The following is a 27,396-nucleotide window of genomic DNA, read 5'->3' as shown; positions in this document are numbered from 1 at the left end:
TGAAGTAAACAAAACTTCGAGAACTGGGTCTGAGGATGGCAGATACCTATGTCACTACATCTGATGGGTACTGTCTTGCTGGACCTGTGGAACACTATGGTATGTAATAAAACACTACAGTAAAAGAGTCAATCAAATATTTTTGTGGAAATTGTGGTATTACAGAGATTTAAAAACAGCAACAAAGGAAGGAATAACTTTGTCCTTTATGAAAGACAATCATTTAAGAAGACAGTAATATATTTATAATCCAGAATAAAATAGAAAGAAAAGCACAGTAGTCTAAAATTGTATTCAGTTAGAAAATTAATATGTAAATTTGAAGTCATTTTGAGGGATTTGCTGAGGCAAATTTTTATTCAACTTAGTAAGTGTACTTCCCAGTAGTTAAGCTTGAAATGTTAATTTTAATATAAGATTCTTACAAAAGAGAAAGACAGAATGAAAGAATGTGACACTAGAAATTTTCTATAAAACACTAAGGCTGTAATATAAATGTAATCTTACATATAGTTTTTATTATTATTCATGTGGTATGTGTGTGTGTGTGTGTGTGTGTGTGTGTGTGTGTGTGTGACTACACAAGCATGTGTGGGCCAGAGGATAATCTCCGTTGTCATTCCTCAGTAACATTGCCCCACTTTTTTTCTTTTTAATTTGAGAGGAAGAGAGAGAGATAGCGAGAGAGAGGGAGGGAGGGAGAGGGAGGACTGGGCACACTAGGGCCTTCAGCTACTGCAAATGAACTCCAGATGCATGTGCCACCTTGTGCATCTGGCTTATGTGGGTTTTGGGGAATTGAACCTGGATCCTTTGACTTTGCAGGCAAGCACATAATAGCTAAGCCATCTCTCCAGTGCTGCCCACCTTTTTTTGAAGACAGGTTCTCTTATTGACCTGGAACTCACCAATCATGCTGGACTGGAATCTGCCTGTCTCCACCTCCCCAGCTCTGGGATTTCATGTGTACTCCACATCTGACATTTTCATGTGGGTTCTGGGGATGGAACTCTGGTCCTCATGATTGCAAGGCAAGCCCCAACTCATAGAGATCCTCCTACCTCTGACGCCTGAGTGCTGGGATTAAAGGCGTGTGTCACCACGCCTGGCTTATATTCACTTTTATTTAGCATGAGCCATTAGCAACTGTGGCCCTTTCTTCTCATGATGATCCATCTCTGGAATTGTAGCATTTGCCAGGTATTGTGGGTAGTGTCCAAGTGAAGCATGTCCCTTCAGGGACAACAGTGTTGATGCACTTTCAAAACATTCTTTCCTTATTTTTAGCTAAAGGCTTATGGGGCAAGCTGAGCATGGCCAGAGGCATTTCTAGCACTTTCTGTATGGGCACCATAACGTTGAGCTTAAGCATGTGCAAAAATGTGTCCTACTCCTTTTCTTTTATTTTGTTTTAAATTATTTTGGGGCTGGAGAGGTGGCCTGGCAGTTAAAGGCACTTTTTTTTTTTTTTTGGACGTTTAGACTTTTAATTTTTTTTTTTTTGTGCTCCAGTGAGATTTTATTTATGGATCATGAAATCTGAATTTCATATAATTTTCATGTGCCACAAAACATGATTCTTCTTTTGACTTTATTTATTTATTTATTTTTACTTTTTTGGCTATTTTTAAAAAATTTTTATTAGCATTTTCCATGATTATAAAAAAATATCCCATGGTAATTCCCTCCCTCCCCCCACACTTTCCCCTTTGAAATTCCATTCTCCATCATATTACCTCCCCATCACAATCATTGTACTTACATATATACAATATCAACCTATTAAGTACCCTCCTCCCTTCCTTTCTCTTCCCTTTATATATCCTTTTTAACTTACTGGCCTCTGCTACTAAGTATTTTCCTTCTCACGCAGAAGCCCAATCATCTGTAGCTAGGATCCACATATGAGAAAGAACATGTGGCGCTTGGCTTTCTGGGCCTGGATTACCTTACTTAGTATAATCCTTTCCAGGTCCATCCATTTTTCTGCAATTTTCATAACTTCATTTTTCTTTACCGATGAGTAGAACTCCATTGTATAAATGTGCCACATCTTCATTATCCACTCATCAGTTGAGGGACATCTAGGCTGGTTCCATTTCCCAGCTACTATAAATTGAGCAGCAATAAACATGGTTGAGCATGTACTTCTAAGGAAATGAGATGATTCCTTTGGATATATGCCTAGGAGTGCTATAGCTGGGTCATATGGTAGATCAATCTTTAGCTGTTTTAGGAATCTCCACACTGATTTCCACAATGGCTGGACCAGATTGCATTCCCACCAACAGTGTAGAAGGGTTCCGCTTTTTCCACATTCCTGCCAACATTTATGATCATTTGTTTTCATGATGGTAGCCAATCTGACAGGAGTGAGATGGAATCTCAATGTAGTTTTAATCTGCATTTCCCTGATGACTAGTGACGTAGAACATTTTTTAGATGCTTATATGCCATTCGTATTTCTTCCTTTGAGAATGCTCTATTTAGCTCCATAGCCCATTTTTTGATTGGCTTGTTTGATTCCTTATTATTTAACTTTTTGAGTTCTTTGTATATCCTAGATATTAATCCTTTATCAGATATATAGCTGGCGAAGATTTTTTCCCATTCTGTAGGTTGCTTCTTTGCTTCTTTCACTGTGTCCTTTTCAGTGCAAAATCTTTGTAATTTCATGAGGTCCCAGTGATTAATCTGTGGTTTTATTGCCTGAGCAATTGAGGTTGTATTCAGAAAGTCTTTGCCAAGACCAATATGTTGAAAGGTTTCCCCTACTTCTTCCTCTAGCAGTTTCAGAGTTTCCGGTCTGATGTTAAGGTCTTTAATCCATTTGGACTTAATTCTTGTACATGGCACGAGAGAAGAATCTATTTTTATCCTTCTGCAGATATATACCCAGTTTTCCCAGCACCGTTTGCTGAAGAGGCTGTCTTTTCTCCAATGAGTATTTTTGGCATTTTTCTCAAATATCAGGTGGCTATAGCTACCTGGACTTACATCTTGGTCCTCTATTCTGTTCCACTGATCTACATGTCTGTTTTTGTGCCAGAACCATGCTGTTTTTTGCTACTATGGCTCTGTAGTATAGGTTAAAATCAGGTATGGTGATACCACCAACCTTACTTTTGTTGCTCAGTATTATTTTAGATATTTGAGGTTTTTTGTGATTCCAAATGAATTTTTGGATTGTTTTTTCTATTTCCATGAAGAATGCCTTTGAAATTTTGATAGGGATTGCATTAAATGTGTAGATTGCTTTTGGTAAGATTGCCATTTTCACAATATTGATTCTTCCAATCCAGGAACAAGGGATGTTTCTCCACTTTCTAGTGTCTTCTGCAATTTCTTGCTTGAGAGTTTCAAAGTTCTCATTGTAGAGATTCTTTACTTCCTTGGATAGGTTTATTCCAAGGTACTTTATTTTTTATTTGTTTTTTGATGCAATTGTGAATGTGAGTGATTCTCTGATTTCATCCTCTGTGTGTTTGTTGTTAGCATATATGAAGGCTCCTGATTTCTGTGTATTTATTTTGTATCCTGCTACATGGCTGTAGGTTTTTATCAGCTTTAACAGTTTGCTAGTAGAGTCTTTAGGGTCCTTTATGTATAGAAATATGTCATCTGCAAATAATGATAACTTGATCTCTTCCTTTCCAATTTGTATCCCTTTTATGTGTGTCTCTTGCCTTATTGCTCTGGCTAAGACTTCCAAAACTATATTAAATAAAAGTGGAGACAGTGGACACCCTTGTCTTGTTCCTGATTTTAGTGGAAAAGCTTTCAGTTTTTCCCCATTTAGTAATATGTTGGCTGTAGGCTTGTCATAAATAGCTTTTATTATATTGAGATATGTTCCTTCCATTCCTAGTCTCTGTAGAACTTTTATCATGAAGGGGCTGGATTTTGTTGAATGCTTTCTCTGCGTCCAATGAGATGATCATGTGATTTTTGTCCTTCAGCCTGTTTATGTAATGTATTACATTTATAGATTTGCATATATTGAGCCATCCTCGTATCTCTGGGATAAAGCCTATTTGGTCAGGGTGAATGATCTTTATGATATACTCTTGTATTCTGTTTGCCAATATTTTGTTGAGAATTTTTGCATCTATGTTCATGAGGTAGACTGGTCTTTAATTTTCTTTTTTTGTTCTATCTTTGCCTGGTTTTGGTATCAGGGTGATGCTGGCCTCACAGAAGGAGTTTGGTAGAATTCCTTCTTTTTCTATTTCCTGGAAAACTTAAGAAGCAATGGTGTTATATCTTCCTTGAAAGTCTGGTAAAATTCAGCAGTGAATCCATGTGGGCCTGGAGTGTTTTTAGTTGGGAGATCATTGAAAGCTGTTCGGATCTCCATGTTTGTTATAGGTCTATTTAAATGATTAATCTCATTTTGATATAATTTAGGTAGGTCATATAAACCAAGGAAATCATCCATTTCTTTCAGATTTTCATACTTTGTGTAGTATATGCTTTTATAGTATGTCCCTATGATTTTTTGAATTTCTCTGGAATCTGTTGTGATGTTACTTTTTTCATCACTGATTTTATTAATTTGTGTCTCTTCTCTCTTTCTTTTGGTCAGATTTGCTAAGGGTTTATCAATCTTGTATATCCTTTCAAAGAACCAACTCCTTGTTTCATTAATTCTTTGGATTAGTTTTTTTTTGTTTCTATTTCATTAATTTCTGCCCTAATCTTTATTATTTCTTCCTGTCTACTGATTTTGGGTTTGCCTTGTTCTTCTTGTTCCAAGGCTTTAAGGCGAAGCATTAGGTAGTTTACTTGCAACCTTTCTAATTTCTTAATATAGGCACTTAAGGCAATAAATTTACGTCTTAGAACTGCCTTCATTGTGTCCCAGAGATTTTGGTATGTTGTTTTCTCATTATTGTTTGACTCTATAAATTTTTTGATTTTCTTCTTGATTTCTTCATTGACCCATTCATCATTTAGTAGTGTATTGTTTAGTTTCCATGATTTTGTGTATGCTCTATAGCTTTTCTTGCTATTGATTTGTAGTTTGATTCCATTGTGGTCCGATAGAATGCAAGGAGTTATTTCAATTTCTCTGAACTTGTTAAGATTTGCTTTTTGTCCTAATATTTGGTCTATTTTAGAGAATGTTCCATGTGCTGCTGAAAAGAATGTATATTCTGCAGCATTTGGATGAAATGTCCTGTATATATCTGTTAAGTCCATTCTGTCTATGACCTCATTTAGTCCAGTTGCCTCTCTGTTTATTTTTTCCCGGAATGACCTGTCAATTGATGAGAGTGGGGTGTTTAAGTCACCCACCACTACTGTGTTTGGTGTTATCTGTGACCTTAGTTCTAATAGTGGTTGTTTGATGAATTTGGGAGCCCCCATGACAGGTGCATATATGTTTAGGATTGTAATGTCCTCCTGTTGGAGTGTAAACACACTTTCTTGAAAAGCTTGACAGCCTGGATTCAGTTGCCCAGTACCCATGTAAAGCCAGATGCAAAAGTGATGCTCACAAGGGAAGTTCTTTTGCAGCGACAGGAGGTCCTGTGCACCCATTCTTCCCCCTCATTCTCTTGCTCTTTGCTTGCAAAAAAATAACTTAAAAAAACTATTTTATGGTACACTGTCCTGTTGCTGTTGTCCATTTGATATTGGCTAGGAGGCCTATGTTATCATTTTCCCCTGCAATTATGGAACTCCCTGCCTGAGTCTGTAAGCCAAAATAAATCTTTTCCTCTCCTCCCACAATAAAACATTTTAAAAATCACCATGATCACATTTTTTGTTATTTATTTGAGAGAGAGAGAGAGAGAGAGAGAGAGAGAGAGAGAGAGAAAGAGAAGGAAGCTTTGCAAACGCCTTTAACTGCTAAGCCATCTCTCCCATATGCTGTATTTTCTTAAATGTGCTCTCAACGGAGCATGCTTAAAAATTGGCATCCCTCTAAAAGCATCCATAGGGCTCCTAAATAAATTCCCCCTGTTTCTTTCATTTCCTGGACAGGTCTGTTTTAGAGATGACTCTGCATACTCCTTATCTGCCACAGGGGATAAATCCCTCTCCAGTCTTTGCTTATTGTGGCTTTTCACTCATCAAGATGAAGCTGTTGCACTACAGGGTGACTCCAGTTACTATGTGGCCGTCATGCCAGACAGCAGTCCTGTGGGGTGGGGTGGACATGTTGAACTAACCCTGTTTGTTGAGCATAAAATACTTTGAAATTTGAAAACGATTATGAACTTTTAACATTTTACCATGTGTTCTTTTTTTATGTTTACAAAACTAGATATTTTGCCAGAATACATTGATTATCAGCTATATGACACTGATGTTCAAGAATCACCTGATTTTGAGTGTCCTATTGCTCAGTTTCCTGCTACTGTATGGCCCCAAACTTTACAAAGTCATTTCGACTCCTATAGCCTGGGTCCACAGTACAGTGGTGGTGGACAGTGTGGACTTGACTCCTGTGAATTAAGTCAATCCACTTATGTGGTTGTTCCTGCTGCTGAAGACAAATGTCCTGGAATGAAGAGGTCCAGACTTACATGTTCTTCACGATGGAAAGGACAGGAAGAACTCTGTGTGGTTTGCGGAGATAAAGCATCAGGATATCACTACAACGCACTTCCTTGTGAAGGGTGCAAGGGTAAGAGCAAACTAAAGCAACACTGGGGTCCTGCTGCTCTCCGAAGAGTCACGAGATTTTAGGCACATGAACATATCCTTACTTTTTTAAATGTGAAAAACAAAACCATGGAGAAGCATGGCATGCTCAGAGAGATCAATCTGCATGATCGAACACATGAAAATAAAAATGCAGTTTGGGTCTAGTTTTCTCATTTTTGAAAATAACGTTCATATTTCAGTATAAAATTCAATATGTGCATCACAGAAGGTTTCTATATTCCTAGAAGAATTTGATGTCAGAAAAAAACCATGACATTAAAAAACCTGAATGTTGGTCTGGAGAGATGGCTTAGTGGTTAAGGCACTTGCCTGCGAAGCCTAAGGACCCACCTTCCATCTTTCTCCAGATCCCACTTAAGCCAGTTGCATAAGGGTGATGCAAGTGCAAGGTCACACATGCCCACTAGGTGGCACATGCATCTGGAGTTCGATTGCGATGGCTGAGGCCCTAGCATATTAATTTTCTCTCTCCCCCTCTCTCTTGCTCTTACTCTCACTGTCTCTTAAAAAAAAAAACCTGAATGTTAACTATTACATCTTTTTATGTGGTTCATATAATTTACACATTTGGAGGAGATTTGAATTAAATGACTTCTCAGATTTTAAGTCAAAAGATTCTTTTTATTTTATTTTATTTTTTTTGAGGTAGGGTGTCACTTTAGCCCAGGCTGACCTGGAATTCACTATGTAGTCTCAGGGTGGCCTTGAACTCCTACCTCTGCTTCCTGAGGGCTAGGATTAAAGGTGTGCACTGCTACACCTGGCTAAAAGATTCTTCAAAGTGTTCTTTCTGAAAGCAAATTAAAAGTCTGAAAGTGAAGACCAATATGTACACTGGCATTTGCAAAAAGTGAAGCAGTCTTTGATTTTGAACAAGTTTGAAACATTCTAGAATATATATTTTGCTTTTGCTTTTGTTTTTTGAGGTAGGGTCTCACTCTAGCCCAGGCTGACCTGCAATTCATTATGCAGTCTCAGGGTGGCCTTGAACTCATGGCAATCCTCCTACCTCTGCCTCCCAAGTGCTGAGATTAAAGGCGTGCACCACCACACCTGGCTCTAGATTTTTTAAAATTCACAAATGCAGGGTTAGGATTGTAGTTAGGTGGTAGAACACTTGCTTAGTGTGACTAAGTTCTGGGTTTGATTCCAGCACCACACAAATACACTCATAGACACACAAACACACACACACACACACCCATCAAACCTGTAAACAATTAGGCCAATAGAACATAAGTAAACATGTAAACACATTTGTTAGCAGTTTGGTTGAAATCTTACTGGAAAAATTTCACAACTCACTGTTTGCAAAATAGTCAAATGGGAACTATTGGGAATGAGGTAACAGTTCTGTGAAGAGTATAGCCAGGCAAGGTTTGGCTTCCTTTTTTTTTTTTTTTTTTTTTTGTGTGAATTTTCAAGGTAGGGTCTCACTCTAGACCAGACTGACCTGGAATTCACTATGTAGTCTCAGGGTGGCCTCACGGTGATCCTCCTCCCTCTGCCTCCTGAGTGCTAGGATGAAAGATGTCGTCACCATGCCTGACGTTGACTTCCTCGTGGGGTGCAATGTCTTGCTGTTGAAAGTCCGCTGCAGAATAAAGCCTTGGTTGGCGCTAAATCATGAAGATCTCACTTTCAAGTGTGTATCAAGGGAGAAGGTGTGAAAAGGCTCTAGCACGGCGCTCTGACTACACTTGGCAGCCTCCTGAAATAGCAGTGGTTATTGCATGGATTGGGAAATGTCGCAGGTCGTGGGAAGAGAAAATGCTATACGTGGACATAGGAAGTGAAAGGAAAACACCCCTCCTCCCTCCCCCCAATCATGGTCTCGTCAATGTCATAGACCATATAAACTAGCAATATGTGTTTGGGAAATATGGATTTAAGTAAAAATTTGAGGAGAAAAGGGAGGTTTTGCTTACAGTTTTATTATGTTGCTATATATCCTGTCAAGGAACCTTTTGGAGATGCTTTGTGGGATCCTGATTTTTGGTAAAATATAATGCTAATAAGTAATATACCTATAGAAAATTAGAGAGTTATCTTAATGTGGTAGGGCTATTCAGTTTAATTTTCAGCTGTGATATTGAAAGGAACAACATTGGCATAGAATATATCAATTAAGAAAGGATTAGATAACATTCTAGATATATGTATATTAAACTAAACTTTCCTATTAAGAAAAATTTATTATATTGAAATAATCTAGTTAACTTGATTACTTTAGTTATTATAAGGGCATTTAAATTAATAAAAATGACAATAAAATACATGTTAATCAGTGAAAATTTTTTTGTTAGGTTTTTTCCGACGTAGCATCACAAAAAATTCAGTATATAGTTGCAAGAATGGTGGTCATTGTGAAATGGACATGTTCATGCGTAGAAAATGCCAAGAGTGCAGACTGAAAAAGTGTAAAGCAGTGGGAATGTTGGCAGAATGTAAGTGCCATTGTGTTAGTAGTTTTGTTTTTTTAAGGGAATTTAAAATTTTTCTTACCTTACTGAGAACTAACTTAATACATGGTTCAACTGTCATTTTGAATGCCAACATATTCATTTGGATCTAATCTGTCTATCTAACAATTGCTCACTTAGGATGGCAACTAACCAAGTAGTTATTTCCCTAAGCTTACATGGAATTCGCTATGTAGCCTCAGGCTGGCCTGGAATTTACAGTGATCATCCTACCTTGGCCTCCAGAGTCCTGGGATTAAAGGAGTCCTGGTGCTTTAAATTGGAAACTGATATTGTTTTCATCTTAATTAGAAATTCATATATTTTCAGCTTACTTAACTTTAAGTTATATAATGCATTGAGAAAGAGCAGAATTGAAAATTAATAATTCCCAAGAGCTCACCTGATATCTATATATGTAAAACCTACTAACAGTTAATACATCAGTGCTAAAAGTGAATTCCTGCACTGGGCATGCAGCTCAATGGTACAATTCTTGCCTAGTATACATGAAGCCTTGGGTTTGAGCCCCAGGATTAAAAAAAGAAAACAAAATCCAAACTCAACTCCACAGGTGGAAGAGTACCAAACTGTTTGAGTCTCTTCTATATTAGCTGTACTTTTTCTTAAATGTAATTTAATCATTACAGTAGTACTACTGGGTGATTTTTAAGTTAATTTTTTTTTTTTTTTTTTTTTTTTGGTTTTTCGAGGTAGGGTCTCACTCTGGTCTAGGCTGACCTGGAATTAACTCTGTCATCTCAGGGTGGCCTTGAACTCATGGCGACCCTCCTACCTTTGCCTCCCAAGTGCTGGGATTAAAGGCGTGCACCACCATGCCCTGCTTAAGTTAATTTTTCTTTTTTTCTTTTTTTTTTAAATTTTTATTAACATTTTCCATGATTATAAAATATATCCCATGGTAATTCCCTCCCTCCCCACCCCCACACTTTCCCATTTGAAATTCCATTCTCCATCCTAATTTTTCTTAATAGAGTACAATGTTTTCCTTTCATGCCTACTGTATGCTTATGCAAACAGTTATTACCTTCTCCTTATGCTATCAAATGTTTTTTAGTCATCTCTCCGTTCTTTTTAGTTCAGCAGCTGCCTCATCACCGTGTTCTGCACTGCTTCATATAATGAAGAGGAAAGCAAATGCTCAAAATAGACACTGAGCACCATTTCCATTGTCAGGGCCTCTCTCTCAACCTATGAAAGACATGATGACTTCTCAAAGACCCTATCTCTAAATACTATCACAGTGGAGTTAGAATTTTTATTTATTTATTTATTTATTTGAGAGCAACAGACACAGAGAGAAAGACAGGTAGAGGGAGAGAGAATGGGCGCGCCAGGGCTTCCAGCCACTGCAAACGAACTCCAGACGCATGCGCCCCCTTGTGCATCTGGCTAACGTGGGACCTGGGGAACCAAGCCTTGAACCGGGGTCCTTAGGCTTCACAGGCAAGCGCTTAACCGCTAAGCTATCTCTCCAGCCCTAGAATTTTAATATATGAGCAGGACATGGTGGTATACACCTTTCATCCCAGCATTCAGGAGGCAGAGGAAGGAGGATCTCTGAGTTTGAGGCCAGCCTGGGACTACAGAGTGAGTTCCAGGTCAGCCTGAGATCCTACCTCAAAACACACACACACACACACACACACACACACACACACACACACACACACACACGCCAGGCATGGTAGCGCATGCCTTTAATCCCAGCACTGGGTAGGCAGAGGTGGGAGGATTGCTGTGAATGTGAGGTTAACTTCAGACTACCCAGCGAGTTGCAGGTCAGCCTGGGCTAGAGCAAGACCTTACCTCAAAAAACATATATAAATTAAAAAAATTAAATCTTTATTTTAGAAAGAGAGAGAGAAAGAATTGGCATGCCAGGGCCTCAGCCACTTTAATTGAACTCCAGACACTTGTTCCACCAAGTGGGCATGTGTGACCTTTCACTTGCCTTACTTTTCTGTGTCTGGCTTATGTGAGATATGGAGAGTTGAACATGGGTCCTTAGGCTTTGCAGGCAAGTACCTTAGATGCTAAGTCATCTCTCCAGCCCTATAATTTTTTTTTTTTAACATATGAAGTTTTCAGTCCATACCAATTTCTGAAAAGTCATCTATGCTGAAAAACACCTGTGAGAGGACACTTATATTCTTTGGAGGCACTATATAATGAAATGAGCCTTCTTTCCCTCTAACTTAAAGGAATTATGCCAAGTTGAAAGAAAAAGAAACTAATAGGAATGTTTAATGGACATAAACATTATGCAAATGTTCTTGCCATGCATTCAGATTCCTGTCACCATTAATTCAAATCTCCATACTACATTTACTGGTAAATTGACTTGAGGCGATTATATGTTTAGTACTTTGATTAATCATTTTCCAACTTCATAGTTGCTCATAGAAACCTGTACAAACAAGACCTGTATGCTACTTCCTTTCTTTTGGACTCTTATTACCACATATGTCAAGTATTTTGTTTCTCATGACTTCTTTTCTCTTGTTTTAAAGTGCTGTGTCTACTACCAAAGATGATACTCAATAGCGGATTTTTAAAAAAATATTTTTAAATTTATTTACGAGAGAGAGAGAGAGAGAGAGAGAAACCCATGTTCCTCTGGCTTACATGGGTCCTGGAGAATCAAACTGGGATCCTTTGGCTTTGCAGACAAATGCCTTAACCACTAAGCCATCTCTCCAGCTCTCAATAGCTGATCTTAATGTGCAGTTGGAATCAAACATGTCTCTCTTTTTTACTTATTTCTCATTTTAGTGATTAAGTTATACAATGCATTGAGAAAGAGCAGAATTTAAAATTAATTTTTTTGGTTACTAGGGATATATTAAAGTAGATTAAAAACATACTTGATTTTTTCCCTTGACATTGCTGATCATCCTTTTCTTTCTTTAGCTTTTTAAAATTCTTTTTTAATTTTAGACAGAGATAGAGACAGAGAGACACACACGGAGGCCTCAGCCACTGCATTTGAACTCGAGACGCTTGCGCCACCTAGTGGGCATGTGTAACTTTGCGTTTTCCTCACCTTTGTGCTTCTGGTTTACCTGGAGAGTCCAACATGAGTCCTTTGGCTTTGCAGGCAAGCACCTTAACCGCTAAGCCATCTCTCCAGCCCCTCTTGAACCTTTTATATTTTATATTTATTTATTGTGTGTGTGTGTGAGAGAGAGAGAGGGAGAATGGGGCCTCCAGCTGCTGCAAATGAACTCCAGATGCATGCGTCCCCTTGTGCATTTGCCTTATGTGGGTCGTGGGGAATTGAGACTGGTCCTTTAGCTTTGCAGGCAAGCACCTTAACCACTGAGCAATCTCTCCAGCCCCCTTTTAACTTTATATTCAAACTGCCACACATATACACAATATACTATGATATTATCCTTTCCCATCTTCCCATCACCCTCCTCAGTTCTTCCAACCCATCCTCCTGCATTGAATTCCTTCTTTCCAGCTAATCCTTGTTCTATTAATATGTATGTGTATATATATATATATATATATGTGTATATATATATATATATATATATATATATATATATATATATATATATATAATATTTTGAGGCAAGCATAACAGACTGATATTTTTCTTTTTCTTTTTTCTTTAATTTTATTTATTTATTTATTTATTTGAGAGCGACAGACACAGAGAGAAAGACAGAGGGAGAGAGAGAGAATGGGCGCGCCAGGGTTTCCAGCCTCTGCAAATGAACTCCAGACGCGTGCGCCCCCTTGTGCATCTGGCTAACGTGGGACCTTGGGAATCGAGCCTCAAACTGGGGTCCTTAGGCTTCACAGGCAAGCACTTAACCGCTAAGCCATCTCTCCAGCCCATCTTTTTTCTTTTTCTTTTTCTTCTTCTTTTTTTTTTTTTTTTTGGTTTTTCGAGGTAGGGTCACTCTGGTCCAGGCTGACCTGGAATTAACTCTGTCATCTCAGGGTGGCCTTGAACTCATGGCAATCTTCCTACCTCTGCCTCCCGAGTGCTGGGATTAAAGGTGTGCGCCAACACACCCGGCTTCTTTTTTCTTTTTCAAGGTAGGGTCTCGCTCTAGCCCAGGCTAACCTGGAATTCACAATTCACTATGTAGTCTCAGGCTGGCCTTGAACTCACAGCAATCCACCTACCTCTGCCTCCCCAGTGCTGGGATTAAAGGCATGCGCCACTATGCCTGGCTGATCTTTTTTTTTTTTAATGCAAGAGAGCAAGAGAAAGAGAGAGAGAGAGAGAGAGAGAGAGAGAGAATGAATTAGCATGCCAGAGCCTCCAGCCACTATAATTGAACCCAGACATGTGCTCCATCTTGTGAGCATGTGCAACCTTGCACGCTTGTGTCACCTTGTGCATCTGGCTCATGTGGGATTTGGAGAGTTGAACCTGGGTCCTTAGGCTTTGTAGGCAAGCACCTTAACTGCTAAGCCATCTCTCCAGTCCTATTTTTGATTATTATTATTATTAGTAGTATATTTTATATGGATACATCATGTATTGGTACTCTCTTTTTCTTGTCCCTTTTTAAAGGTGGATTCTTTTTCTTTCTTTATTTTTTGGTTTTTCAAGGTAGGGTCTCACTCTAGCCTAGGCTGACCTGAAATTTCCTATGTAGTCTCAGGGTGGCCTCGAACTCACCATGATCCTCCTACCTCTGCATCCCAAGTGCTGGGATTAAAGGTGTGCGCTACCATGCCTGGCCCTTTTTCTTTATTTTAACCTCAGCTCAGTTAAACCTTAGTGGAAGCTGATAGGTCTTGATCCTAAAACTATTGTCCCATGTTGAGCTAAAAGTTGACAAACTACTCCTTTGCCATTACAAACATTATAATCAGTTTACTCATGTCTTTATAGCTATTCAGACAAACCTCAGGGAAGCATGGTCAGAGATAGAGAAATCAAATTGGCAAACGAAATGGTAGAGAAGCAATTTAAAGTTAGGCATGCCAGCCAGTCATGACATCTGTTAAGTAAAACATTATGCTATATTATAACCAGAAACACAGTCTGGGACAGCAGTCTGTTAAGATTTGTTGAGAAGTCTTGTAAATCTGATCTTACAGGCTTGAGACATCATCTCTTGTAAGAGGCACTGGAAAAGCCCAACTGGACTACTTGTAGGTCTTAACATCTATCTCCAGTGAACTTGCCCTGTTACGTGTCAGCATATTATGTAATCTGTGAAGAGCATTTCTGCTGTCATATAATGTTTGCACTATTGCCTCTTTTTTTTTTTTTTTTTGAGACAGTGTCTCATGTAGATAAGGATGACCGTGAATTTCTTACTCTTCTACGTCTGCCTCTCAAGAGCTGGAATTGCATGCATGTGCTGCCCCTGGTCTCACGCGGGGCTGGGGGCTGACCTAAGGCCTTGGGCATACTCGACCAACTAAGCCACATCCCCAGCCATTTCTCTTAGACATCTGACACTGATAAATTTCATCAGATCTTAGTTTAAAATATTAACTGGAAACAGGCATGGTGGCACATGCTCATAATGCCAGCACTAAGAAGGTTGAGGCAGAAGGATGGAGAGTTTGAGGCCAGCTGGCTTACATAATGAGCCACAAATCAAACAAGACAAAAATATTGATTAGAACTAAAAGAGAGAACCTTTGACTTACCAATGAGAAGATTTCCAGCACTGACATTTATATAGTAATCAACTTTTTTTTACTACAGCTGTTCAAGTACCTTCTATTTTTTTGTTTTGTTTTGTTTTATTCAAGGTAGTGTTTCACTCTAGTGAATTCCAGCCTGATCTGGAATTCACTATGCAGTCTCAGGGTAGCCTTGAACTCATGGCAGTCTTCCTACCTCTGCCTCTCAAGTGCTGGGATTAAAGATGTGTGCCACCACACCCGGTGACTTTTTTTTTTATTTTAGCTTTTACATTTGTGTTTTCAGTTCAACTTATTTTGATACTTACTTGATTTTTTTAAAATATTTAATTTATTTGCAAAGAAAGGGTGGGGACAGAATGGGCACATGCTAGGGCCTCTAGCTGCTGCAAATGAACTCCAGATACATGCACCACTTTGCACATCTGGCTTTTTATGGGTTCTGGGGAATTGAACCCAGGTCCTTAAGCTTTGCAGTCAAGCACTTTAACCACCAAGTCATTTCTCCACCACCTCGATAGTGTTTTCCTTTTCTTTTTTCTTAATTTTGAGGCAGAGTTTGAGTGAGTTGTCATGGCTGGCCTTAAATTTGTGATCCTCCTGCCTCATTCTCCTGAGTGGTTGGTATTACAGCTGGGCACTATCATGTACAGTACTTGATATGCTTTAGATGGCTTTATATTTTGATATATTTATTTCTTTAACAAGTAATAAAATCATTTAGAAAGGGCCTAAGGCTTTTGTTTTGTACTTCAGTTCTCCATATAATAGTTTTATATAAAAAGTATGCTTTAAATACTTACACAAAATGACAGGTCTGTTAATATTTGGTTGATTTAGGAGTGAATTATGGTAACTGTTGCTGTTCCAGTAAAGATACCAGTTGATGATGAAAATTTCTGTAAAAGTAAGAAGCACTGAACACAAACTGCTCACGTAATAAAAAGAATATCATTGCCTTGTCTTATTTAAAAGGGGAAAGACATAGCTTATTTTCAACACCAGATGACATCCTCTCCTGATCTTATGATGTAAAAATCAAGAACAAAAGCCATAGCAAAGGTAGCTCTACATTTCTTCTGATATTCCATATTGCTTTTTTGATACAATTAATATGAAAAATTCTCATGTAAATATATAAATTTATAATTTAGAGAATAATAATCAACATCATTATTATTATTTTTGTTTTTTTGAGGTGGGGTCTCACTCTGGACCAGGCTGACCTAGAATTCACTATGTAGTCTCAGGGTGGCCTCGAATTTATGGCAATCCTCTGCCTCCCAAGTGCTGGGATTAAAGGCGTGCACCACCACGCCCAGCTAGAGAATAATTTCTAATAATTGTATGGAATAATTATTTTGAAGTAGACAAGGTAACTATGAAAGGAAAAAGGCACAGAAATGTAATTTCATTGATGTGTAATGCGCATGACAAGTCTTTGATCATTCATGTATATGACAATTTTCATCAAACCCTGTTGTTTGCTACACCAAAACATTTTGTGTGGATTGTGTCATATTACAGGTTTGCTCACAGAAGTCCAATGTAAATCAAAGAGACTTCGGAAGAGCCTGAAGCAGAATACCTGTCACTCCATCACCAGAGCGGGACAGGAAGGGGCAGACAGCAAACTTGTGTCATCTACCACTCGATCTGGAAAAGTGGCAAGACTTTTCATTTTATCCAGTTTCTTACTCCTTTAATGAGATCTTGTTTAATAAGTACATGTCATAGTTTCCCCCTCTATGTCCTTACAGATTCAGCAAAGCCTGAAACTAACTCAAGAGGAACAATATCTTATTAATGATATTGTGGCTGCTCATCAAAGACATATGATTCCTTTAGTGGAGACAAATGGATTTGTATGTATTTATTACTAGCAAGAAATAATTTGTAATTATTCTTGGAAACAACAGCATGACTAAAATTTTCAGACGTGATCTGAAAGAAAAGAACATTTATTAATTCCATTATTTTTTCTTGATTAACTGCAGGAGTATGCTAATGCAGAACTAACTTTTCTGAGACTCTCAGAGACAGCAGTCCTACATGTCCATGGGCTGATGGACTTTACCAGGGCACTCCCAGGTAATTACCTTTGGAAAAAATAACTTAATACTTAAATGAATTTGTAAAATATTTATTTATTTGAGAGAGAAAGAATAGAGGAGAGAGGACGGGTGCGCCAGGACCTTCTGCTACTGCACATAAACTCCATGTGCGTGCTCCACTTTGTGCAACTGGCTTTACATAAGCACTGGGGAATCGACTCAGCTATCAGGCTTTGCAAGCAAGTGCCTTTAACCACTGAACAATTCTTCTAGCCCTTAAATGATTTAAACAATTTTTTCTCATTTTGGGGGGGGGTCATGGAAAGATGGCTTAGCAGTCAAGGCGCTTGCCTGCAAAGTCAAAGAACCCAGGTTTCAGTCCCCAGGACCCATGTAAGCCAGAGGCACAAGGGGCACACATGTCTGGAATTCATGTGCAGTGGCTAGAGACCCTGGCACACCCATTCTCTCTCTCTCTTTTTCTCTCTCTCTGCTGCCCTCCACCTCTCTCTCAAATAAATAATTTTTTTTTCGAGGTAGGATCTCACTCTAGCTCAGGCTGACCTGGAGTTCACTATGTAGTCTCACAGTTGCCTCGAACTCACTGTGATCCTCTACCTCTACCTCCTAAATGCTGGGATTAAATGTGTGCACCACCATGCCTGACTTAAATAAAATACTTAATTAAAAAAATTTATCCGTTTTAAAGGAAGGAGCCATCAGGGGGACAAAAAGCCGTGTAATTTTAGGGCCTATTATACTATGATATTCCAAGGGAACTTTTAGGATTCATAAATAAGTAATTTAACATGTTGAATAGCTGAACATTATCTTTATTATTTATTTATTTATTTATTTTTTGGTTTTTCGAAGTAGGGTCTCACTCTGGTCCAGGCTGACCTGGAATTAACTCTGTAGTCTCAGGGTGGCCTTGAACTCATGGCGATCCTCCTACCTCTGCCTCCCGAGTGCTGGGATTAAAGGCCTGCACCACCACGCCCGGCTGGTAACATTATCTTTATTTTGGTCCTTTGAGGCAGAGTTTCACTGTAGCCCAGGCTGACCTGGAATTCACTATGTAGTCTCAGCTTGGCCTTGAACTCACAGTGATCCTCCTACCTTGCCCTCCCAAGTGCTGGGATTAAAGGGGTGTTACTACCATGCCTGGCTCATTATCAGTTTCTTTCTTTCTTTTTTTATTTTAAGGATTTGAAAATTTGACCAGTGAGGATCAGACTGCATTACAGAAAGAGTCAAACACTGAAGTGCTGTTCCTGCATGGAGCTCAACTTTATAGTCAAAAAGAATCAGCCTCCAAAAGTAAAAATAAATAAATAAATTTCAGCAGAGCTTATTAAATTTAGCAACACATTATAAATATTAAACTGTTTTGTTCTTATCACATTTTGATAGCTGTTTATCAAGACTTTTCTAATACATTCATATACCTTTTTTTAAATGAAGAGACATTCTTTATAGCATGTTTGGGGGTTCTTTATACAGTATGTATATGTACATACTATATATATGTGTGTGTATATATATATATATATATATACAACACATACACACTATATATATATTTTCTCTCTATATACATATATATATATATGTATATATATATATACACACACACACACATATATATGCTTCTCTTAGCCTAGTACCTAGTTTTATTTTTCAGTGACAAAAATTCATAAATCTGCTATTTGTTGGAAATATTTCCTTTATAGCTATGCTGGATTCTGAAAGAGATTGAGCTTACTATCTACACAAAAATTATAAAAATATCAGAATTCATATTTTCCCTTTTGCTAGGTTCGATGAGTGTATCCAGACACTCGGCTCATGCGCTGGATGCTCGTGATCAGAGTGGTGACAAAAGTGTCTATTCCATGAGGAAAGTTTGCAAGGAAGAGCCTTCTGCTACTCCAAATGGTAACATTTCACCACGCAAAATATTCGATTGGATCTGTATGTTTCTTTCTTTTTTTTTTTCCCTCAAAGGAGCCCCATTTCATTTCAGCAAGCACACTAAACCCTTTCCTCACAGGGGGGAGTCTTTTTTCCCTTTTCCAGGGTTATAAGTATGCCTGTTCCATGGTTCCCAACTTTCTCTTCCAGGGGTGCTTCCCATGTTGGTTAAAGTTGGTTTACAAAGTTGGTTAACGTCTGTGTTGTGGAAGCCATCTGTTGCAGTTACCTTTGCATTGCTGGGACAAACACCTGACCAGAAGCAGCTTATGGGAGGAAAGAGTTTAGTTCAGGCTTACAGATTCCAGGGCAAACACTACCAATGGCCAAGGAAGCTGGCTTACTTCAGCATCCACAGCAGGGAGAAACAGTCCAACACCAGCAAGCACCAATAGCCAGAGCTCATACTGGCTCTTTAAACACCTTAGGGCTAGACTAAAAGATCTGCCCCCAGTGACACCTCCTCCAGCAGCTGTTGGACACTTGATTTGCAAGGTTAATCAAAAATACTTCAGGCTACAGGGGCATACATTCACATTCTAACTGCCACAGTCATAAATGAGCAGTCTATTCTAGCCATTTTCTTCTTTTGGATACATCATTGTAATTCATGCCCTATTTATCTGTGAAGCCACATGGGGTCCTTGGTTAGTTGTTTGAGGAGCATTTCTTAGTTCCTCAGGATCCTGATGTTGTCATATATTGCCAGCAAACCCCTTTCCTCTCATTACAATGGGCAACCACGCTGGGGGTAAAAGTCTGAGACTTGCAAGCAATCCAGGAACACAGAAGAGAAGCTTCTGCAAGTCAAAGGTGCTCAGTCCAACAGGCTCCAACTTGTACCACTTGGGAGAGATCCTGCCCTTGCTCTAGTCTTTTCCTCTCCACAGCATACCCAGTGAACCAAGGAGGAGAGTCAGATGTTGGCCTTTGAAAAAAATAAGGGACAGTCTGTGCTGGCCTTACACAGGTCCCATGCAGTAGGAGCAGCCATCCTGAAACTTATCCCTGTTTCAAGCTTCATATTTGCAGCTGTTGCAAACGAACTCCAGATGTATGCGCCCCCTTGTGCATCTGGCTAACGTGGGTCCTGAGGAATGGAGCCTTGAACCGGGGTCCTTAGGCTTCACAGGCAAGCGCTTAACTGCTAAGCCATCTCTCCAGCCCTCATATATTATTTTGGGGAATAAATGAGAATCACAGTGTGTTGATTCTTCACTATGCCCTGATGAAAACATACTTTTACATTAATCTTTTTAGGTATAACTAAAGAATTTATTACTTCACTGTTTTACTTCTACAAAAGAATGAGTGGACTTAATATAACAGATGTTGAATATGCTCTGCTCATAGCAGCAACTGTGTTATTCTCAGGTAAAAATCTTTAGTAGTAAAAACTTACATTAGATTTGTCAATAAAATCACAAAGCTTGTGCTTATTGTTATTAATTGCAGCCAAATACACCAATTTCTTTTCATTTCAAGTTTCTTCTCTACGAGAGTTTTTTTTTTTTTTTTAAGGTAGGGTCTCACTCTAGCCCAGGCTGATCTAGATAGAATTCACTATGTAGTCTCAGGGGGCCTCGAACTCACGGTGATCCTCCTACCTCTGACTCCTGAATGCTAGGATTAAATACATGTGCCACTACGCCCGGCTATAAGAGTATTCTTTAAGTTCATCCATCTTAAAAAGAAATGTCTTTTTGTTGGGCATGGTGGCACTTGGGAGGCAGAGGTAGGAGGATCGCTGTGAGTTTGAGGCCACCCTGAGACCACGTAGTGAATTCCAGGTCAGCCTGGGCCAGAGCGAGACCCTACCTTGAAAAAAAAAAAAAAAAGAAAAAAGAAAGAAAGAATGCTTTCTTGATATTAATCCCCTTTTATATGCACTCCCGTGTCTCTAATCTACTTCACAGAATACTTTCTTTAGAGTTTCTGTACTTCAGTCTTCATTTTCGTCCTCTTCCTCACCCATGACCCTCTACAGTCAGATTCAGCTCATCGTTTTCACTCCATGCTCACTTGTCAATATCTTAGGACTTTGCTCTTGCTGAGTCCAGTGGTGAATTCTTGGTCCTCATCTTGACTCATCAGCTGCATGTGGCAGAGAAGATTGTATGCTCGTTTTCTCTAGAACACTCTCATCATTTTAGTTTCAGTTGATTCCTCCTTGACCTTTTTTTCCCACTTGATTTCCAGAACACCATCCTCTCTTGATTTTTCCCTATTAATTAGCTGTTCTTTTTGTGTCTCCTTTACTCACTCTTCCTCATCTTTCACAGTATGTATGTTAGAGTATTCCAAGGCTCAGTTCTTCCTTCTGTACTCAATTCTGCTATGATTTCATCCTATTTCATGGCTTTAAAGGCCATGTATGAACTCACTACTGCCACATTTATGTACTGACCTGTAGTGGTCCCCCAAACTTTATTATATAGCCTCTTCAAGATTTCTGGTTGATTAATAGCAATATGTCTGATGCAGGCATATCAAATTTAAAATGCCTAAAGGTGAACTCCTGATTTCCCTCTACTTCAATTCTCTCATATTTTTTCTCCATCTCTAGTAAATGATATCTCCATCCTTCAAGTTGTACCTGCCAAAATTGTTCAACTCATCTTTAATGTCTTTCTTTCTCCTATGTCCCTATAAAATATGCAACAAGTCTGTTGTCTCTGCCCTTTAACTATACTGAGAATTTAATTACTTCTTACTGTCTCTAGCCAACCAGCCCCATGGAATCTCCCTTTCTAATAGGTTTTCCCGATTCTGCAATTGCCTTTCTAGAGTCTGTTCTCTACACAGGAGCCAGAGAGGTTCTTTGAAATGTAAGTCAGATCATGTCATTCCTTTCTCCATGTCCTTTTTCCACTATTAATTTTTCTCTATAACACATCGCTGTGTGTTATGTTTTTACTTTTTAAAAAATATTGTTTTATTATTTGTAAGGGAGAGAGAGAGAGAGAGAGAGAAAAAGAGAGAGAGACAGAGAGAGAGAGAGAAAGAGGGAGAAAGAGGGAGACAATGAGCACATCAGGGCCTCTTGCCATTGCAAAGAAACTACAGATGAATTTGTTACTTTGTGCATCAGGCTTTGTGTGGGTACTGGGGTGTCAAACCTGAGCCAGCACGCTTTGCAAGCAAACATGGTTACCCATTGAGAAATAAATCTCCCAGTCCCTATGTCTTTGTGTTTAAAAAATGTATATATGTTTCTTTTTCTCACTCCTTTCAGACCCAGAATATAAGCTAAATGAAGGGCAAAACTTTTTTCCCTGTTAAGCATGTTGCTATATAACTAGCAAAATGATTGGATGAAAGGAGGCTGTCTAACCTTCATAAATCCTTGGTTGGTTCCTATTTTATAGTAAGGATTTCAGCATTTCCCTTTCCTTCCTATGCACCTTAGGGAAATTACTTAATCTTCCAAAGTATCAAGTAAGTTCTTGGTTACTGTTAAATTCTTAAAACGACTTACTAATCATTTCTTTTCTATGTGACTTCATGGAAATTACTTAATTCTTTAAGTTGCAAGAAGCTTATCTGAAAAATTGTAGCAAAAAATAGAACTTAGCTCAAATGATATTATGAAGATTAAATAAAGTAATAAATTTAGGTCATTTACTTAATATATTTGGTAGATACTAAAGATTCTTCATATATTTGTAATTTTTATTGTTATTAACTTCATTTTATTAAATGAATTTCCTGTCTTCTATCACTTTGTAATATATATTAAGGCAAATATGATGTTTTTCAGATCGTCCATGCCTTAAAAATAAGCAGCATGTGGAAAAATTACAAGAACCAGTTTTAAAAATTTTGTATAAATATTCAAAAATCTATCATCCAGAAGATCCACAGCATTTTGCTCATCTCATAGGGAGGCTTACAGAACTGAGAACTCTGAATCACAATCACTCAGAAATACTGGGTTCTCAGAAAACAAAAGACCCCAAGTTTATTCTCTGAAAGCTGGAATTTGTATGCACAGTGCTGAAAGTTTAAAATGTTCAGGATTGGCTTAAATTTTCTAAACCTGAATTGAATGACTAATTTAAAAGACATGAACAGGATTCCTGAGCTCTCATTATTTCACCACAAGATGGACATCATGAGGGCTTGTCAACTTTGTGAAATATTGGCATATCAGTAATGGGCACTTAAGATTCTTTTCATGAGTGGACTCAAAGGAAGCAATGGTTATGGTGGCACAGTGTCAGCACTCCATGATGACTGAGGACCATGTGTTCGAAGGCAGCCTGGGCTATGTTGTAAGACCCTGTTTCAAAAGAAAAAACATATGAAAGAAGCAGTGACTATTGTTTGTGCATGATTTCCTCAAAAGGAAACTGAAAGCCCTCACCTAAGAAATTCCACTTTTTAATCTAGTATCATACATAGTTTATAAACATGAAATAAGGTTAGCTAACAGAAATGGTTGTAATTAGAGTGAGGAAGTCTATGTCCCTTATCAGTTTAGGCCAAGTTGACAGAATAAAGAGCTAACATTTAAACCTTATTCCTGTTATAGCATTTTGTGAATTATTAAAGGAGAGCAAAGGTTTTTCAAATTGTATCTTTTTATTGGTGCATGTTAATTGTATAAAATAGTGGGTATGGTAGTTGGATATAGAATATTCCCGATATATTCATGTGTTTGAATGCTTGATCCCCAGTGGCTGATGCTAACCCTACACAAGACCTGTATGAGAGGAAAGGAAAAATGAGGGCATCAAAATAGAAGAGAGACTAGTTGGAAAGAAGAAGGGATTCAGTGGAGGGGGCCTTGGGAGGGGGAAAAGGAAGGATGGCGGGAAGGGATTATGATCATGGAATATTGTCTGTATGTATGGATGTTGTCAATAAAATGTTTTTTAAAAGTCCTTGCCTATGCTTTTATTTTGAAGCTTTCCCCTGTTTTTTTGTACTAGCTCTTTCATAGTTTCAGGTATATGTTAAGGTCTGTCTTTGATCCATTTGGAGTCAATTCTTGTGGTGGAGAGAAATAAGGATCTAGTTTCATCCTTGTACATATAGATATCGAGTTTTCCCAGAACAATTTTATCTTTCCTCCAGTGATTACTTTGGCATTGTCAAAAAATCAGATGGCTATATGGGTTTATACTTAGGTCCTTTATTCTGCATTTACATGTCTGTGAGCAAGTACCATGCTGTTTTTATTATTCTTGCTTTGTAATATATTTCGTAGCTAGATATGGTGATACCTGCAGTCTTACTTTTTACTCTCAGGATTTCATTGGTATCGTAGGTCTTTTGTGCTTCCAAATGAATTTTTAGATTGTTTTCTCTATTTCAGTGAAGAATGACATTGGAAATTTGATAGGGATTGCATTAAATCTGTAGATTGCTTTTGGTATGAACCATTTTCACAATATTGATTCTTTCAATTCAGGAGCATGAGATGCCTTTCCATTTCCTAATTATTTTTCAATCCTCCATTGAGTGTTTTAAAAGTTTCAATTGTACTGGTCTTTTGCTTTTTTAGTTAGGCTTGTTACCAGGTACTTTTTTGGGGCAATTGTGAACAGGAGTATTTTCTTGATTTCAGCATGTTTGGCATTGGAATATAGGAAGGGTACTGATTTCCATGTGCTAATTTCATATCCTACTAGTTTGCTGAGACTGTTTATCAGCCCTAATAGTTTTATAGGGAGCCAGAGGGTCTTTTATTTGTAGAATTTCATTATCTGCAAATAAAAATAATTTGACTCCTTTACTATTTGTATACTGTTTGTTTACTTCTCTTGTCACATGGATCTTGCTAAGATTTCTAGTACAATATTGAATAAGATAGACTTATAAAAATATTTATTTGAGAAAGAGAAAGTGAAGAACAGAAAGAGAGAGAGAGAGAGAGAGAGAGAGAGAGAGGGAGAGAGAGAGGAGAAAGAGGAGAGAATGGACACACCAGGGCCTCCAGCCACTGTAAACGTACTCCAGCTGCATGTGCCACTTTGTGCAACTGGCTTTATGGGGGCACTGGGGAATCAAACCCAGACCTTCAGGCTTTATAAGCAAGTGCCTTTAACCACTGAGCCAGCTCTTCAGCCCAAGATTAACATTTTATGTTTTTATTTTTAAAATGTATTTTATTTATATGTTTGAGAGAGAGAGAAAGAGGGAGAAAGAGACAGAGAGAGAGAGAGGCACAGAGAGAGGGAGAGGGAGAGGGAGAGAGAACATGGGCACATCAGGGCTTCCAGCCGCTGCAAACAGACTTCAGATGTATGCACCCTTTTGTTCATCCAGCTTATGTGGTTCCTGGAGAATCGAACCTGGGATCCTTTGGCGTTGGCAGGCAAATGCCTTAACCACTAAGCCATCTCTTCAGCCCATGTTTTATTTTATTTTTAGTTTTTGGTTTTCTGAGGTAGGGTCTCACTCTAGCTCAAGCTGACCTGGAATTCATTATATAGTTTTAGGGTGGCTTCGAACTCATGCTGATCCTCCTACCTCTGCCTCCCAAGTGTTGGGATTAAAGGTGTGTACCACCACACCTGGATTCCATGTTTTTATTTTAAAATGTCTTTTTATTGTCAACTTCCATAATTATAGACAATGAACCATAATTCCCTCCTGTCCTCCACTTTCCCCTTCACAAATCCACTCTTTATCATATCCCCCTCCCCTTTCAATCAATCTCTATTTATTTATTTTTCTCAATTTTTATTAACATCTTCCATGATTATAAAAAATATCCCATTATAAAAAATACCCCCCCACTTTCCCCTTTGAAATTTCTTTCTCCATCATATCCCCTCCCCATCTCAGTCTCTCTTTTATTTTGATGTCATGATCTTTTCCTCTGCTTATGATGGTCTTGTGTAGGTAGTGTCAGGCACTATGAGTTCATGGATATCCAGGCCATTTTATGTCTGGAGGGAGCACATTGTAAGGAGTCCTATCCTTCCTTTGGCTCTTACATTCTTTCCACCACCTCTTCTGCATTAGAACCTGAGCCTTGGAAGGTGTGATCGAGATATTACTCAGTACTCCAGTCACTTCTTTCCAGTACTATGATACCTTCTGAGTCATCCAAGGTCACTGCCATCTGAAAAGAGAAGATTCTCTACCTAATGTGAGAGTAGCATTAATATAAGGGTATGAATATTAAGAGAAGTGCTTACTGGACAATTTGATAGGCATAGTATATACATTTATCCAGACATCAGCAGACATTACACCCCTAGGCTCATGACTACCCCTGTTTTAAGTTTTCAGTATCAGGGATGTATTCCCTCCCATGGAGTGGGCCTCCAGTCCAATTAGAGGGCAGTTGGTTTCCACCACGACAGACATGCCACTATTGCACCCTTGGCTCATTTGGCCTGGCTGGCTAAATATAAAGCTTGTAGTGTTCACTGTGGAGTATCTTCACTGGTGATATCTCTTTTTCCCATTGAACTGCATGTAGAATGGCTTCTTCCAGCTTTCTGTCAGCTGGTCTACATGGAGGAGGTTATCAGCTCAGTTCCAGCAGGATTTCTCAGTGGCCTTGCAGCCCAAGTATGTGGAGTCTTCAGCAATAGGGTCTTACCATCTATTCCTGGTGGGAAACCAAGGGTCTCGGATATGGCCTATAATGTTTTGGGGGTATCAGGGAACTCCCTGGCAAACAACTCACTGGAAGGTGTCCCATCCCTGGTACTGAAAATTTTCTAGCAACAATCTATGGCTCCTGAGTATTCCATTGTCCAAAAATGGAGGATTCCGTATGATTTATTTATATCTCCTTAGATTTTGATTAGCCAACCCCTCCACCTTTCCTTTACTCAATCTCTTCCCCTGCCCTCACTTTGGGCCTTTTCACCCCCGTTAATTTATTCTTCTACTTACATCCTATTAAGTATCCCCCTCCCTTCCTTTCTCTTCCCTTTATATCTCTTTTTTAGCTTACTGGCCTCTGCTACTAAGTATTTTCCTTCTCACGCAGAAGCCCAATCATCTGTACCTAAGATCCACATATGAGAGAGAGCATGTGGCACTTGGCTTTCTGGACCTGGGTTACCTCACTTAGTATAATCCTTTCCAGATCCATCCATTTTCCTACAAATTTCATAACTTCATTTTTCTTTATCACTGAGTAGAACTCCATTGTATAAATGTGCCTTATCTTCATTATCCACTCATCAGTTGAGGGACATTTAGGCTGGTTCCATTTCCCAGCTATTGTGAATTGAGTGGCAATAAACATGGCTGAGCACGTATTTCTAAGGTAATGAGTTGATTCATTAGGATATATGCCTAGGAGTGCTATACCTGGGTCATATGGTAGATCAATTTTTAGCTGTCTTAGGAACCTCCACACTGACTTCCACAATGACTGGACCAGATTGCATTCCCACCAACAGTGTAGAAGGGTTCCTCTTTTTCCACATCCCCACCAGCATTTATGATCATTTGTTTTCATGATGGTAGCCAATCTGACAGGAGTGAAATGGAATCTCAACATAGTTTTAATCTGCATTTCCCTGATGACTAGTGACGTAGAACATTTGTTTAGATGCTTATACGCCATCTACATTTCTTCTTTTGAGAACTCTCTATTTAGC

At 38.7% G+C, this 27,396-nt stretch overlaps 1 protein-coding gene across 1 annotated transcript; it reads left to right on the top strand.

Moving 5' to 3' along the window:
• LOC101612796 (bile acid receptor-like) lies at nucleotides 1–22,890 on the top strand. Its single transcript, XM_012950933.2, has 10 exons — nucleotides 1–99; nucleotides 6,275–6,637; nucleotides 8,985–9,125; nucleotides 16,320–16,459; nucleotides 16,553–16,656; nucleotides 16,783–16,883; nucleotides 18,053–18,166; nucleotides 18,665–18,784; nucleotides 20,081–20,194; nucleotides 22,581–22,890. The coding sequence occupies exons 1-10, from the start codon at nucleotides 36–38 to the stop codon at nucleotides 22,790–22,792; spliced, it is 1,473 nt and encodes a 490-aa protein (XP_012806387.2). The 5' UTR covers nucleotides 1–35; the 3' UTR covers nucleotides 22,793–22,890.
• Nucleotides 22,891–27,396: the final 4,506 nt, after the last annotated feature.

This window comes from Jaculus jaculus, chromosome 19 (assembly GCF_020740685.1).
Source record: "Jaculus jaculus isolate mJacJac1 chromosome 19, mJacJac1.mat.Y.cur, whole genome shotgun sequence".
Classification (NCBI taxonomy): Eukaryota; Metazoa; Chordata; class Mammalia; order Rodentia; family Dipodidae; genus Jaculus; species Jaculus jaculus.
The sequence above is the reverse complement of the archived record's forward strand: the minus strand, read 5'-3'. Positions and strand labels throughout refer to the sequence as shown.

Coding starts and splice junctions, on each gene's coding strand:
- LOC101612796 (XM_012950933.2), top strand. CDS start 36: ATGGCAGATACCTATGTCACTACATCTGATGGGTACTGTCTTGCTGGA. Junction 16,657..16,782: donor TTAGTGGAGACAAATGGATT/TGTATGTATTTA, acceptor TTTTCTTGATTA/ACTGCAGGAGTATGCTAATG. Junction 20,195..22,580: donor AGCAACTGTGTTATTCTCAG/GTAAAAATCTTT, acceptor GATGTTTTTCAG/ATCGTCCATGCCTTAAAAAT.